General features: G+C 39.7%; 1 protein-coding gene across 1 annotated transcript in view; it reads right to left on the bottom strand.

The window, feature by feature from the left end:
* Positions 1-10,394, bottom strand: part of LOC134527164 (uncharacterized) — a 39,094-nt gene extending 28,700 nt beyond the window's left edge. Inside the window, exon 1 of the mRNA XM_063359562.1 lies at positions 10,311-10,394. Within this exon, the coding sequence (XP_063215632.1) occupies positions 10,311-10,394 (84 nt within the window). The remainder of the gene's footprint in view (positions 1-10,310) is intronic.
* Between the last annotated feature and the right edge of the window lie 3,354 nt (positions 10,395-13,748).

The raw sequence follows: 13,748 nt of genomic DNA, 5'->3' as shown, positions 1-13,748 counted from the left end.
ATGAAGGGATGAAGGGATGAGGGTACATGGGGTTGATGGAAATGACCTCTTTGGCCGATGGAGCCGTTTGAATGAACCCGTCAGGAGCTATTAAAATTCATGCTTGACCCCCCCCATTTAGCACGGCTCGCGCCCGCTCTTTCCGCGGTAATCACCGGAGAGGCAGCGGCCACCAGGTGTGTGGGTGGTCGTGTTACGGCCGGTCGTCAACGATCGTCCTACACTGTTAGGAATTACAGTACATTTGCGTATTTTTCAACGCAGGATTCAACTCGAATAAACGAAGAGTTCTTAAAAATTTCAAATAACAGAATCTTCGTCGAAAGTAGGTTGTATTTTAACTTGCACATATTATATAACGTTCTGAATAAAAGAAGAGTGTTATTGTTGTAGAATATTCTTTTGGATTCATGTCCAAAGAAAGTGAACACAGTTTTCGTAAGTTTACGAAGAAATCCGTCAATTTACGAAGATGCATGTGTAATTGGTGACCAGCGTTCTTCGTAAATTGAAGGTGATTATTATTAACAGCGTGCGAGCTGCAGGGCCCAGAGTGCGCACACGACGACCTCGCTGTGTTCTCCCCCGTGCGACTCGAATGTCTCTCCACAGCTGAATGATTTCGTTCTTGCACTGGAAAGGGGCCGGAGATATGGTTGTGTGCTGGCTGCCTCGTGATTCAGAAGTAAAACTTCACGGATAAAGTGACTGGGAGTTTGTAGGGTGCACAAATATTTGAAACAGTTGTGCAGGTGTGCAAGTGTACCAGTGCGGAAGTATGCGATGTGTGCTGTAATTCAAACATGCCGTCATGCGCTGCTGATGCCTACTCTGTGTCAGCAAGGTTTTGGAAGCTAAAAGAAGGATCATAGACGAGGTTCACAAATGGAACAAACTTTGGGAACATAAACTGGCAAACGATTTCACAGTATTCTGTCATTTATTCGCTATGAGAGTTATATTTTTTTATTTCGTTTGGATATTTGGTTCTACTCTGATGATGTTAATACCTTGAATTACCCTACAAGCTTTGAGAAGCTAACGTTACGCAGGCACCTTAAAATATACGGTAGTGTATTGGGAAATGTGGGTTGGTCCGAACTTTGTCTTAGAAGTGTAAAATACAGGAAGCTAACACAATGCTATTCTTATGGAACCACGATTTTGTAGTTGTTTCTGGTGGTGACTTGCCACTCGTAAGGATTTGGTCTGTGTGGGTGTGTCCACCGCTCTTGGTTTATGATCATGACCTCGACGCTCATTTTTGCCAACGCCACATCCACCATCTTGGAATTCACACATGAAAATTTGTAATTATTAAGCTACAAATTCGGAAAAAATTCCAAAAATCGTAAAAATGTTGCTTTAAAAATTAATTATTGATTCAATTGATTACGCTTCTTGGTTTGATCCTTGCTAAACGCAAAAAAAAATGTAATCTCATGTAAAGAGATATTTGTTTAATAAAATATACTGAAAAAATACTAAAAGAGTTATAAATATCTCATTTACCAGTCTCCAATTAATTCAATGAATTCCTATCCTTGGGTTAGTCTTGCTCAATGCAAAAAATATAAAATAAATTTAAAAAATATATATTTATTTAATTTAACATTGAAGGGTCAGGTACGAGAAATAAAACAACAAAATTAAAAATAAAAACATTATGTAATTTATGCAAGAAAAAACAAGCAAATTACCACCTATTCCCGATTAATGAAATATTCTTGGAGAACGAAGCAAGATCTTGGCATGCCTTGACATATGTTTACAGGGCAGATCTACATGACAGTCGATTAACCAGGCACATCCCATCAGTGGTCAGACACATCCAGTCGGTGACCAACCACATCCAGTTGGTTGTCTAGGAATGTCAGAAATGTTGGACAGACACATCAGTCGGTAGGTCAGGCTAACACGTCAAGATGATGGCAAGGTTCACCCAGTCAGTAGCCAGGCACGTCTAGCCAGTGGCTAGTAACGCTCGTCTAGTAGGTAGCAAGACGCATACAGTTAGTAATTAGCCTTATCTATTCAGTAGCCAGGGTTGAAATCAGCGGCCAGGTACATTCAGTTTGTGGCTGACATGTCCAGTTATCAGCTAGGCATGTCCAGTTAGCGACCAGGCTCCAGACAAGTCCCGTTGGTGGCAAGTTACATACAGTCGGTGGCCAGACATGTATATTCAGTGGTCAGGCGCATTCAGTTTGTTGTCTAGACACATCCAGTTTGTGGTTAGGTTCTTCCAGTCTGTGGTCAGGCTAACATGATTTATGGGTGGCCAAGCACGTCTATTCAATGTCCAGGCACATCTAGTAGTTGTTGGCTAGACACTCCAGTCTGTGGCCAGGCACGTTAGGTAGGTTGGAAAGACACATCAGTCGGTGGCCAGGCCCATCCATTTGTTTGCTAGACAAATCCAGGCCAGGCACGTCAGATAGTTTGGTTAGGCATGTCCAGTTTGTGGTCAGGCACTTACAGGCAGTAACCAAGAGGTGTAATATTTTGATACCTGTTATACCTTTCCAACGAGACTTGTAAAATGTAAAACCTTGGCCAAGCGTCACCGAACCAAGAGGTATTGTTCGTCGATACTCAACAAACATTTTAAATAGGTCATGTTCAATGTCAGACTTATAGACCAGACATCTCTTAACCATGAGGCCAATAGTGTCCTAAATACAGACTTTCGTTGAAAAATAAGCCTTTTTATAGTGAAAAGGACGGAAATTTGGCAAAAATTCAAATTAGTAAAATACGATCTCATCACAGGGATACGATTTCATTACAGGGATACGATTTCATTACAGGGATACGATCTCATCAAAGGGATACGATTTCAACAGTAGGATACGATACTACTGAATTGACTACGAACATTTAATGAAAATAGCATACATTTACACAAACAATTAACTCAGTTGGATAGGATCCTATCAGTAGGATACGATTGCCAATATACAGTATGCTTCAATTTCTCTGTCTTTGGCTTCAACTTTCTTTGGCTACACTTAGTTACAAGACTTCAAGGCTACATGGCTACGAGACTACATGGCTACGAGGCTAACAGGGCACGAGGCTACGAAGTTACAATCTACGAGCTACAAGGCTACAAGAATACAAGTCTAAGAGGAAAAATCACAAGACTACGATGCTTCTAGACTACGAGGCTACATAATTACCAGACTACAAGGCTACAAGTCTACGAGGCTACAAGACTACGATACTACCAAACTATGATACTACAGGACTACAAGACTACGAGGCTGAGAGACTACGAGGCTTTGATTCTACGAGTTTACAGATCTACAGTGCTACAAGTGTACAAAGCTACGAGGCTACGAGTCTACAAGAATACGAGGCTCCAACAGCTCCAACAACATTTGGCTACAAGGTTGTGAGGGTAAAAGGCTACGATTCTACAAGACTCTAGCCGGCTACGAGGCTACAAGACTACAAGACTACATGGCTACGAGGCTACATGGCTACGAAGCTACATGCTACATGGCTACGAGGTTACAAGGCTGCGATGCTTAGAGTCTATAAGGCTCCAACTGGTAACAACATCTCAATATAGCAGAGAGAGTTTATTTTTCTAATACAAGAAACTTTTGTAAGTAGTTCTCATTCTTGTCAAACAGATTTTGTCAGGTGTTGCATTGAGGTAAATATTATTTATGTTTTATGTGCGCAGGATGCTCTCTCACGATCGCAAGAGAAGGAAGGCTTCACTAAACATCAAGGAGAAGGAAGTTAGTTTAGCATGATAGCGATTCTCAGCTGTCTCAGGGCATAGTAATCACCTGAACAAATAATAGTTTTTTTTTGTCTGAAAGCCATCTTTAAAAATTCTGTAACTGCTGATTTGGTAACAGAAATTCACTTTATTAAACGAAAATCTGAATAAAAATGCTTGACTCAGTACAAAAAAAATACATGCAGGGATAATATTTTAGGAATAAACAAAAGCACTTGGAGAGTAGAAGCATAAGTCTCGCTAAGAATAACCAGGACCACACGGAGAAACCAAGAGAATATTAACAGGAATAATCAGAAGCACTTGGAGAAAACCAACAGAATACTGATAGTAATAATCAGGAGCACACAGAGAAAACTAACAGAAGTGATGCCAAGAATGACCAGAAGCTCATGGAGAACACGAACAAAATATTGACAAGAATATTCAGGATCACAATAGATAAAACCAACGCAATTTTGCTTAATTAAGATCAGTGTATCACAAAAATTATATTAAAAAAATACATCTTCCAGCTTATAAAAGTATCCTTGTTCAGCAAGGATAGAGTTCTAGAACAAGACAGAATTCTTTTGTAATTTTTTATTTAAAAAAATTATTATAATTTTTGTGATTATCTGATCATTATTGAACAAAACGTGCATTGGTTTTCTCCACACGCTCCTGATTATGCGTGTCAATATTTTGTTGGTTTTCTTCATGTGCTCCTGATTATTCCTTTCAATATATTTTTGGTTTCTCCAAGTTCTTCTGCTCATTTCTATCGAGACATCCTTTTCGGCAATCTACTTATTATTTGATAAATATGCATCGATAAATCTGTAGTCAGGACATGATTGGCTTAACTGTTCAGAGATGCCTGGTCTAAAAGCCAGGCATGGATCATGTTGTTTTTAAAATGTTCACCAAATATCGACGGAAAATACCCCATTGTTCGGAGACACTTGTCCTACAAGTCTGGCATTGCACATGTTTTGTTGGAAAGGTATATAAAGTATCGAAATAATATACCTCTTGGCTACTGACTGTATGAGTCTGACAATTATATCGACATGCCTGACCAATTATCTGACGTGCCTGGACACAACCTGGAGATGTTTAGCCTACCACTGGATGTGCCTGGCCACTAACTGGATATGTCTGGTCACCAAGTTGCCTTGTTATCCTGACCGACCGACTGATTTGTCTGACCAACCTATCTGACGTGCCTGTCTACAACTTGAGGTGTCTAGACAAAAAACTACTGGATGTGCCTGGCCACTAATAGACTTGCCTGGCCACAGAATGGGCTCGTATTGCCACCTACTGGACGTGCCTGACCACCGATTGGACTGACCTTGCCACCAACATGATGTGTCTAGCCAACAACTGGTCGTATCTAGCTTATAACTGGGCATGTCAGCCACAAACTGAATGTACCTGGCCGCCGATTACGTGCCTGGCTACTGATTAGACATGGCTATCTATCAACGGGATGCGCCTTGTAATCTACTGGTACGTTCCTGGGCACTGAATATATGTGCCTGACTACCAACTGGGCGTACCGTGCCACCAACTTCACGTGTTAGCTTGACCACCAACTGCTTGTTTCTGGCCAAAGATTTAACGTGCCTGTCATGTAGATTTGCCCTGAAAACACTTGTCACAACATGAAAGGACTTTTTCGTACTTAAAGAAGATTTAAGAAATCCAGATAAGTTATTAAAAATTTTTTGGTAGAAAATACATAAGAATATTTTATTTTAATTTTTTTATTTTATTACCTGAACCTCACACTTCAATGTTAAATCAAAATAAGTATTATTTGCTTATTTTAAGTTTCTTTACATCGAGCAAGGTTCAAACCAAGGACAGAAATCGATAGAATAAATTGGAGGCCACTAGATGATACATTTATTTCTCTTTGAGGATTTTTTCACCATATTTTATAAAATAAATATATTTTAACCTTAATAAATAAATAAATTTTATAAAATAAATATTTTTGACGTGACAACGTCTAATAAATCGATGAACGCCGGCTGCACGCACGAAAAAGTGTCCCACTACGGGTGTCCCACTACGGATGTCCCACTACGGATGTGTTCTGTTTGCTCATTGTACGCATGCGTGGCATCTCTCTTCATGCTCATTGTACGCATGCGTGGCATCTCTCTTCCACTCGATTGTAACAACCATCGATTTGACTTTTCAATCATATTTTCGTCGTTTGAATTATTAATATTATGTAATTTAACGATAGTCCACCGATTGTTTTCAGCACAATCGGTACTGTTATTTAAAAGTAATGTTGAAAATTCAAATACGTTTTGAACCAACAATGGTGTTTTACAGTTACACATAATAATTCAAATTACACCCGGGATCTTTTGCACAATGTTTTAAAAAAATATTGTAACACATTATAAATAAGTTTGGTGTATTTGGGATGCGTATTTGTTATAAAATCGTGTTAATATTATACCCCTACCGTGAACAAAGTTTTTATAAATTTATTTGTATATAACATTTGAAACTACATTTCCTTAGTATGGCCTCGTGGGCGTGTGGTTAGCGTACCTAATTCGTAATTGAAAGGTTGTCGGTTCGAAACCTGGCAGCTGCGAATTTTTTTTTTATTGTAAAACTAAATACGGCGCACGCAACATTTCAAAAGTAATAAATATATTTGAATTAATGAATGCAAATAAAAGTAAATTTATTAATTAAATTGCACATTTCATTTCACTCATTTGTATCCATACAAAATAGTAATAATTCAATAAAAATGATTCAATTTTATTCATAGAAGTATGCAGAGGTAGATTTTATCATGCAAAAGATAGAAAAATTAAAAACAAAAATATTTCTCAAAGAATATAATATTTATAATGCCTAAATGGTTTGGTTGCAAAAACCTATAAGGTACGGCTCAGTCTCAGGCCGAATATGATATTTACTTTTCTCCTGGATCAATCATTTCATCAATGTTTTGTTATGACGTTGTCACGTTAAACTATCGTCCGTAAACCGACTTTACAGACAACCAATTTTTATAAAATAAATATATTTTAACCTTAGTGTAATAATGGTGACCCAGGCCCAGGCTTCAGGCTGTGGATTCTGATAGGTTTGCAAAGCCAAAGTACAGTATTACTTTCGGCAGCCATCTTGAATCCGCCATCTCGGATTAAGACATCCAGACGTCTATCTTGGATCCGCAATTTTGAATTAATACGTCACCATTGCAATTTTCATTACGGCCGCCATCTTGAAAATCCGTAACTAATATGCTATAAAATCGGAAAATTTTTAAAATTTATAAAAAAATTTATTTACCAAATTTTAATAAAATATTATTTAAAAAACGCTCTTACATCGTGGAGTCCTCGGTTCAAACCTGGTCAGGGCAAAATAAATAAAAATGGTGACCAATCCTTCCTCCATGGAAGCCGCAGGCAAACTGATCTCCCACCACTAATGGCAAGGTATATATCGACAGCTAATTCCATCGTCATGTCCGTAATCTTGAAAGTTCGTAATTATGATTAGTTTTTAATGGGAAAAAAGTTAAAATTAATAAAAATATATTTAATAAAGTTTTAATAAAAATATTTAAAAACACTGCTGCACATTTTGTTATGGTTGCCATCTTGGATTCTAGAAACATTGCTCATTTCGTTACTCCCGACAGATGTACTCCGACCTTTCGTCCAGCGTTACTCACATATACCCTCCCAATGTGCGCCCTTGAAGTGTAGTATGGGAGTATCTTCCAGTTATTTTCTTTAAAACATTCCAGAGATTTCTAAATATACAGAAATGCAAGGGATCGCTCCCTATTGTTGATTGGGCGGGTATTAGAGCTTCGGAGCCGACCAGAGGCCAGGGCCACCAACCCAGCATAGTCGCCTCCTCAGCCCCTCCACCACACTCAGCTAACCAGACAGTTGGCTGTGTTCTGTACCATAAGACATTCTCAGCACTGCTGGCGCCTTCCCCAATCTCCCACATCACACTGGGACCCCTCAAAACACCCAGTGAACCCGCGGTACGGTGGAGGCCTATCCAACCTCTGTTAGCTATCCAGGCTAATACCGGAGCATTGTCGTCGCTCACCACATCGACTCCGCATCGGACTGGGGAACCCTTGGAGCCTGCTCCAAGCGATCGGAGCACCAATAAGTACGAGTCCTACCCAATCAGAATCCAGGGCCTTGTAGGAATCCTCAGCGGGACACTGTTCAATCTTTCATGGATTCTTCCCGTACTACTACCAACTTGGCGTTGATTCGGCAGACTGTTCGCCAGCTGCTAACCGACTGATACTCTTCAGTGTTACTCCACAGGATGTCCTCGTCTCCTCGGACTACCCTCCGACCTGCCGTACCTCGGGCCGGCAGATTTACAGCCGATTAAGGCCCGGAAGTGCCTTAACTCATCCGGCGGTGATCGCAGGAAGCCCTGACTAGAAATGACCCCACGGTGCGTGCGCAGGAGGGCCTCGGGGTTGCCTCGGTACCTACCCCGACCACTGGACTAGGGGAACGTATCACACCTAGTCAAGCAGTTTACAGCTCTTTTTTAAGCCCGGGTGCACGCAACACCGCAGCGCCATACTCAGTCCTTCCATTACCATAGGCCTGATCCATTCAATATGGGGGCCCTTTGGGGCCGAAACGCCGGGGCTCGGCAGTCGAACCCCCCAGAAAGGTTTCAATCGCATCTGCTGTTGCCCGCAGATTCAGCTAATCCACCATTTCTGGTCCCATACACTCAATTGAGGATGCACTGCGGCAGTGTTACGTCCGGCATTGTCCTCTTCAGTTAAGGCGTTGCTATGTCCAGAGGTTGAGTCTACCCATCCCAACATAGTCACCACGATTCGCCCCCAGCAGCGGTGCCCACGTGGAGTCAGAGGGTTGCCACTTGGTGCGGAGAGGCTATATATTCGCATCCTTGCACCCATTCCCTGAACCTGTTGAATCATGTCTCGGATACTTGAACCGGCACCAGCGCCAATACCTCAAGGAACAATCACCTTCCCCGCTGGGTCAGGTTCACTCCCGCCAACTTGGACATGAATGACATAATCGCTGCGTGTTTCGTTACAAACACCATCTTAGATTCTATATCGTAGCACTTTTTGTTACGCCCACCATCTTGAAAATCTGTTATTATTATAATTTTTTAATGGGAAAAAAAAATTATTAAAATTTAACTAATCAAAATGGGATAAAATATTATTTAAAACATGCACTTACATCCTTGGTTCAAACCCCGGTCAGGGCAAAAATAAAAATTGAAGACAGATCCTTCGTCCACAGATGTTATCGAAAGACTGGCCTCCAATCACTAATGCCAAGGTGTATATCGACACTATATTTTCTTAGTCTGTTAGAGGCCACCATTTTGTTTTTGTCTGCTAGAGTATGCTACCACCATATTAGTTTAATTTTTGTTCATCAGACCTTTGACTTTGACTGTTTGTCTTGACCTTTGACCTTGAAATTTGACCTTGAACTTCAACTTTGACCTTGACCTTGAATTATGACTTTGACCTTGATCTTACATTTGACTGTGACCTTGAACCTTGTCCTTGACCTTTAACCTTGACCATGGTAACCATCTTGGATCCACCATCTTGTGTTCAGTACTTGCTACTAGGAGCACTAAACAACACACATCGCCTGCTAGAGGACCTCGCCGCCATCTTGTTTTCAATACGTGTTATTAAGAGCACTAGTGTCACGTAGTACTCATGCTATCTACTAGAGTGTGTTTGCCATCATATTAGTTTTACTTTTTGTCCACTAGAGTGTAGTAATTATTTATTAATTGTACCACCAATAGTGATTTTTCTGCACAATTTTAAAATTTAAATTTTAAATTATCATCTTAACAGTAATTTTAAAGCTTAAATTTAAATTTGTTTTGTTCACTGGAAACCTCCCGCTTAATATTTGTTCGGCTGTTTCCTCGAGTCGTTCCCAGTGCTGTATTTGAAATTTCGCCGACCCTTTGCGAGACCAGCATCATGCATCATCTTCACCCTGACTCAGTACATGCCCAGCATCTGAAATTCTCTCTGTCGTGACCAGGAATGCTTCTCGCTGCAGCTTCCCAGGCCAGTTAATTTCTCAGAGCTCACCTGAGGTGAGCACTTACAGTCATGCCCCATTATAATTTTCCAGGGCTGTCGAGCATGTATCGGCGCACGGGGAAAGACATTTCTCACGAGCCAGCACCACGCCCCCTCCCTCTATTCTCCGAATCTGAGCCAGAGCATTGACCAGTGCTTAACCCCAGCGAGTGACGGCCTTCCTTAAAGACTGGCCACTGGTTTTCGAATGTACTGCTCCTGAACTCTAGTGGCGTAATTGTCACTTATTTCTCCTAGGTGTTCGAGTTCTTTCTCAACACGTCTGCCCTCTAGCGACCCACACAACAAAATTTCTCCCGCCATTATCTTCCAAGCCACCAGAGTGCTCCACCAGTCTCCTCCATAAGCCACTTGCTTTTGAAGTAGTTTCGTTCGAGATGTGCGAGTCGACTTTGTCTCTGTTTCGGCCACTCCCCAGTAGATAGTGATGCGATCAGGCGCCAACAGCAGCGTCGAGCTCTCGAAGTCGGCCTTCACGACCCCTCCCTCGGACATCTTCGGAACTTTTCGGCCCTGAAGCCGAAGTATCTCCTCCTATCAAAGTGAAATGCCGAAATTTAACTAAGCGATACAGGTGCCATTCTGGGAACTTCTTGGCGCGATTTCCAACTGACTGCATTATTCTCGGCCATCCCTCAGCTAGATTCGAATTTACTACTTCAACCAAGATGTAGTCGCCTTGTCAAGGGATGTTTTCCCAAATCTTGTTTAAAGTTACCATTTTGTAATAAGTCAGTCTTTATAGTTCATAGTTTGTTAATTTTTTTATTATGAGTGCTTCCACGTCCACTGTGCTAGTTTCGCGCCGAGTTTCGTAGGCACCTCGGCAAGACACCTTCTAATTTCAAGGAGTAACACCCTTGGTGAGTTGTCGATACCCATTCTCTTCCCCGATAATTCCCTTTTTTTCCCAGACATTTATGCCTATTTACAGCTGTCTGCAGGCCAGATATAATACATTTGGATTTGGCTTGTTCGCAGACAGGGTCAAAGATCCGGAGCCGAGAATTCAGCCAAATGGTCTTCCTGGCATCATATGAAATAATTACTCCAGACCCACAGTCTACGGACTTTCAACTTCCAAATTCTTTACGACAACTCAGAACCCCTTTTTGTTGCGTGACACTTAACAGCGGGCAATTTATGCATGAATTAGGATGTCAGCAAGTCGAGAAAAAATACGACATATAAATACCGCAAACTTTTTATGTACAAACATGAGAACCAGTGAGAAAATTCTTTGTGTTAATGTATTGTATTATGTTATATTTTTAATTATGTCTTAATGCATTTGTGTAATCATTTTCGGGCTGGCCCTATTATAAATTTAACCCTGTCATGAACTTAACTCTTTATTATTAAAAAGTTTACTTATTATTATCAAAATGATGTTTAACTTATTTCCTTTTGTAAAAATTCATATATAGAAGTAAAATCAATATAAGCACGCCTAAAGACGAAACTGTATATTTATTTATTAATATAAAGTTACCGAACCATAGTCTCCACTGTGTTTTCAGGGAGGCATTGTCTTTTCTTTGTTTGGCCTTGAGTGTTGGCTCGGTTTTTTTTATTAATCTGTTTCTTTGTTATAGTCTAGCTACTTCCAAAATCATTAATATTATTTTTTACTAAATATGTCCATAAAAATTGGTAAATTATAATTATTTTCTTTACTTAATTAATGACACCAAAGGCCATAACATAACAGACAGTTCTCTCTCATGGTATCCACCATCTTGAAATTTGGACGCCATCTTAAAAATTTGTGTTTATTGACCTAGAAATTCGGAAAAAATTTCCAAATTCATCAAAAAAATCACTAATTAAAAAAATGATTATCGCGATAGATTTTCGTCTTTTTTTATTCAGTGATAAGTATAACCAAAGTATAAAATAATTTTATAAATTCTATTTTCCATTACCTTTCTTGGAGTTTATTAATCATTCACATCGCGAAAAATTACTATGAACAAGATACCTGACCCGACGAAATAAAATAAGTTGCCGTGCTGCCTAGCATGGAATACTATTTTTTTATTGATGCATGAAATACCTTACAAACAGTTCATGTACAATGCTATACGTATAGGCCAAGCGTCTTTGAACAATAGAGCAAAAATGTCAGACATATACGCTAGAAATTTCCGAACCACAATACCTTCTTCGTCTATAGCTAATATAACATAATTCAAGCAGTCAAAACAAAGTCTTCAATCTGTCACCCCATAAGTATAGATAAAATAAATTACAAGCATGAATACCAAAGAAACATGTTTTATGATTACTAAAGGACCAAGAACCCCTGAAAAATGTTTTATCTAGACAAAGAGATTTTGGACTAGTAAAAATTCAGAAATACTACAGAGCTACTAAAAATTTGCCAGCGCGCATTTAGCGAAACGACACACACTCAACAAAAGAAAAGAACACACAGTACAGACACAGTACACACCGTTCACACTGGACACACAGTACACACAGTAAACACAGTACACACACTGGATGCATAGTACACACAGTACATGCACTGGACACACAGTACATATACAGTGCACACAGTATACACAGTACACACACACTACAGAACATACAGTACACACATAGAACTCACAGTACACACATTGGACCCACAGTACACACACAGGACACACAATGAACACACAGTACACACATGGACCTACATACACAAATTTGACACAAAATGGACACATATTACACTCACGGACATGTAATGAACACACATAATATAAACAAGACATGTAATGGACATGTAATGCAGACGTTGAACATGCAGTAGCGTGAACTAAGGCCTAGAAATCATAATTCGTGAAATAATAAAAACAATCACTTTTAAAATCTACAATATAATTTATTTATTAAATTTATTTATACAACTGCAGGTAAAACAACTCATAATAGTATGTAGCCAGCTTCCCTCAGTTCTATAAAGACTATTTCTTTGATGTGCGAATAGTTTTCTCCACAAAGCGATCTTCCCATGATGCGTAATGAATCTCTTCAGATGTCATAACCTTGCATGTTTATTATAAATAATTTATACTATCACTTTTGCCCTTGCGATCTTTGTAAGTTTTATCTGAATAATTTATTTTATTACTTTGTTTCCATCGTTTTGTTCTCAGAACTTTGTCACAGTCTTAGAGCTTGTCTACTTTAGGTGCTTCAGCACAGTCATCGATCACGTAACCAGCTTCAGAGTGACTGTCGACATCTCCATAGAAGTCAGCGTCTTCACCTGAATTACTGTAAGAACTTGAAATCGTTGACGTAGAAGCTTCTTTATCTTCTAAAATCTTCCTTTTTAAGTCTTCATCGTTATTCCAAAGTACGGAGGATCTACTGGGCATGGGCTTGAATGGATTCACACTTTTCACGGTGATGATACTTCCATTAGTTTCAGTCTTTCTTAATACTTCAGCATCCTTCAATTTAAGTTCTTTGTCGCGATCGGGAGAGCTATGAATACGCTCAAGACAAACAAAATATTTACATCAAGCAGCACACTCTTCCTTAGTGCAGTGTCTTTATCGATGTCCTCTATCCCGCAAGTGGGCTTGGCTGTACTTATTCTAACGTGTCTTTTTAAGCTGCCAATTCGTGTTAACAACCTGCTACATCGATTACAACTTAACATTTTGCGTAGTGGATTTTTAACACTATCATTCTTCTCGTGACGTCTAGCATTCCTTCTCAGGTCAAAATCCTTGCTTCAGTATCTAGAGCGGCGTCCTTCCGATTCAGCTGCAGACAACAAACCAGGATCCATTGTAGCTTCTATCACTAATGTTAAATGAAAATTGAGAGTTTTCAATTGGAACAATTACT

This window comes from Bacillus rossius, chromosome 1 (genome assembly GCF_032445375.1).
Source record: "Bacillus rossius redtenbacheri isolate Brsri chromosome 1, Brsri_v3, whole genome shotgun sequence".
Lineage (NCBI taxonomy): Eukaryota > Metazoa > Arthropoda > Insecta > Phasmatodea > Bacillidae > Bacillus > Bacillus rossius.
This window is presented reverse-complemented; position numbering and strand designations above follow the sequence as displayed.